The sequence below is a fragment of the Limulus polyphemus genome, unplaced genomic scaffold (assembly GCF_000517525.1).
Source record: "Limulus polyphemus unplaced genomic scaffold, Limulus_polyphemus-2.1.2 Scaffold2309, whole genome shotgun sequence".
NCBI classification, from domain to species: domain Eukaryota; kingdom Metazoa; phylum Arthropoda; class Merostomata; order Xiphosura; family Limulidae; genus Limulus; species Limulus polyphemus.
The window spans coordinates 183,726-186,863 of NW_013667919.1; the positions used below are offsets into that span (position 1 = coordinate 183,726).

Genomic DNA, 3,138 nt, shown 5'->3' on the forward strand with positions numbered 1-3,138 from the left:
TGTCTCAACCGTTCCTCCATCTTTCACATCCTTGTGAATGGGAAGAGGCCTATAGTGTTTCAACCGTTCCTCCATCTTTCACTCCTTGTGGATGGGAAGAGTCCTGGTATTGGACAAAAGGTTTAATTGGCCCCCGGATATAGCAGATGTGATGTAGTTGATATATTATCATAAACTCTTCTGGACTTTCATTCAGAAGTTCTTATAAGATGTATAGGTGTATACACATACAGTGTTGCATTAATGCTAGAGCTGGTGGGGCTGCACCAATCCATACAGTTCCATTCATGGGCACCCAGTAGGCTTAACCCAGCTCTGCGTACGTGTACGATTGACCTTGTTTAACTTACATGATATTTGAGTATAAAATGAATGAATTTTTCAGGGTTTTAATCTTAGAGCATCATTTCTTCAGCTTATATCACAGTCAAATGAAGTAGTGCTGGTTTAATAATCAGTATGAAATCTTCGTGTAACAATAGATGCTGCTTTACAGACGTATACAAGTATTCAGGGTTGTAAAAAGTAAAGGTGTAAGTTTAAAATAGAACCATTTGTTGTGACATAAAAACTACTGAGAAACTTGATCAGTCTTACAGAGATAGCTGCTTTTGAAATCACACAGTTTATGATGATTCAAAAATTAATTTACATTTGTGATATTTGTTTTTCCTAACTCTTGAGCTTAAGGACATACAAAAAAAAAACAGATAGAAGTTTATTTAAAGCAACTGTTAATTATTATGATTTCTTAGTTCCAGGAGCAGGAACTAATCCTTTTTCCACCACTGTCTACAATAACCCTTTCCAGCTGGTAAAGCCTCAACCACCGTCAATTAACCAGCTTCGAGCCCAGAACCAATTTCAAGCTTTTCCTACGCATCTTCAATCTAATGACCTTGTTGGGTCAGAAGCTTTTCAAACTCCTTTAGATCCAACTTGTCAGTTTACAGACTATCCTCAAAATCCCTTTATGTAAAGAACCGAATATAACTGCTGAATTTCTTTTCTTTTTTTTGAGACAGTTTTTGTATATAAGGATCAAATCATATAAAAAAAAACAACAACATATTGTTATGTCATGTTCCTATACATATATATATACTCTGTGTTAATGCAGTCAATTACTTCAAATATGGTGCTAGCTTCCAGAACAAAAAAATTCTAAAACTATGCTCAGTAATATATGAATTATTGTTGTTACTTTTTACTCCAGAAGAATTTGTTAAAGTGTAGAAAATTACTGAAACAAATGAAAAAGAGAGATAGAAAATTACAAAAAAAAAGGGCCATTTATGACTTTCATATATTGTTGGTTTTAACTTGATTTGGTGTGCTCTCACAACTATTTCATTAGTAAAATCATTTATTTGCTTAAGGCTTTGTAATTCAGTTTTAAGGGCCACCATGCAACTCAAAATTTTGTGACATTAATAAGACTTGCTGTCTGGTAGTGAGTGACGAAGGAGAATCGTAGTGAACCATCTCAAAATGCTCTATTTTTTATACTTTGTGGGTTAAACCAGTTTTTTTTTCTCAAATATTTTTATATGTATTTTACTTCATTCAGTATTCGTGTCTTTAAAACTTGGTCTGACTTTTAAAAAAAAATTTATGAAACATTTATTGTATTTTTTCCTTTTTTTTTGTTTCACGAGTAAAAGTTATTGTATTGGTGCTTTCGAGTCTTTTTTTTTTTTAAAGATACTCATTCTTGTGTTTGTTTTTTATAACTTTTCTAAAATAGTTGTGTTCCTTTTTTTTGTGTGATGTTGCCTTTCTGCAGATATGTTTTGTTTTTGCAAAAGCCTTCTATAAATATTACAAAAATAGTTTACAAAAATGCATGCATGACTTGCTAGGGACATCTCAGTAAGTAATTAACTGTTCTTTCCATTTATTCTGTTTGCTTGTATATCTTAGCCATTGCCAAAGCTAGGTGTATGGAGAGATTTATTTTTATAGATACGTCATCGTTAGGATAATTTAAATATAAACACCTTGAAAATTTCATTTTGACAAAATGCTGGGAAATATTAAGCAACAATGTGTGTGATGTTTATGTTTTATGTACTGTCAGTAATTGTCAAGTTTATTGTATGTATATATGTTAAACAAATAAAAGCTTGTCTATTACAATTATGATGAGTAAAATAAACAAACTAATTAGTTTTTGTACAAAGCACATAGTGGAGTAGGAAGCCTGTCAAGAAAAGTCTGTTTAAAATAATTCTACATTTCAATGTTTTTTCAAATTGTGAAATGTTATAAAGTTTCAAAGGTGTGTTGGTAAACAACTTGGAAATTATTTCAATGGTTCTGTAACATTTTTTGTTTAAGAACAAGAATAAAAATGTCGAATACTAGCGTATAACCAGGTAGTTTATCTACTTGAATTGCTAAGCCTAGCCATGCTGAACTAAATGTAGATATTAAGACGTAGGAGTTGTATTTAGAAAGTTACATAATATGTATTTTTTTTTCTATAATGCTTAAACTTTGGGATCAGTAAGATCTAAAAGAAAACATACTGGAGTTTCTATTTATCCATTTGGGAGAGATACATTAATTTGTTCTTATTTTAAAAGGTATTTTAGTATATAAAGTTTAGATCTATTGAGTTTGAGATAACAAAGTAAATGTTTATAATAATGAATAAAATCATACATATTTTAAATTTCTCCAATTTACGAAATCCTTACTTACTTATTTTACTTCATAACTTATTTATTAAGTGGTTTGAAGCCATGCTTTTGATTTCTTAAACACTGTAACTTATGTTGCTTTTGAAGTCTGCATATTGTTTTATGTATTAATAAATATTTCCAGTTAATTTCTTGATTTTTTAAAATAATTAAATTATATCCTGAATTTGTTAACCCTAGTATTTGATTTCAAGTCTTGCTTATTGGTCATTGACACTGCAGTGAGTTATGTAAAAGATACGTCTTGTTAAGGCATTTATTAACCATTTTGCTGCGGCTTGAAAGTGTCACAGCTGCAGTTAATGGATTAAGTCAGAACATCGAGAGATATATTACTGATAATTTTGATACTCTTTAAAGAACGATACACAAAGCTTTGAGGACTATAGTGAAATTATGCATCAACATTTAAAAAAAATATGTAAAGTTTATT

General features: G+C 30.3%; 1 protein-coding gene across 1 annotated transcript in view; it reads left to right on the forward strand.

Moving 5' to 3' along the window:
• LOC106466581 (epsin-2-like) overlaps positions 1-1,652 on the forward strand; it is a 19,352-nt gene extending 17,700 nt beyond the window's left edge. Inside the window, exon 8 of the mRNA XM_013926874.2 lies at positions 756-1,652. Within this exon, the coding sequence (XP_013782328.1) occupies positions 756-979 (224 nt within the window). The 3' untranslated portion in view covers positions 980-1,652. The remainder of the gene's footprint in view (positions 1-755) is intronic.
• The last annotated feature ends 1,486 nt before the right edge of the window (positions 1,653-3,138 follow it).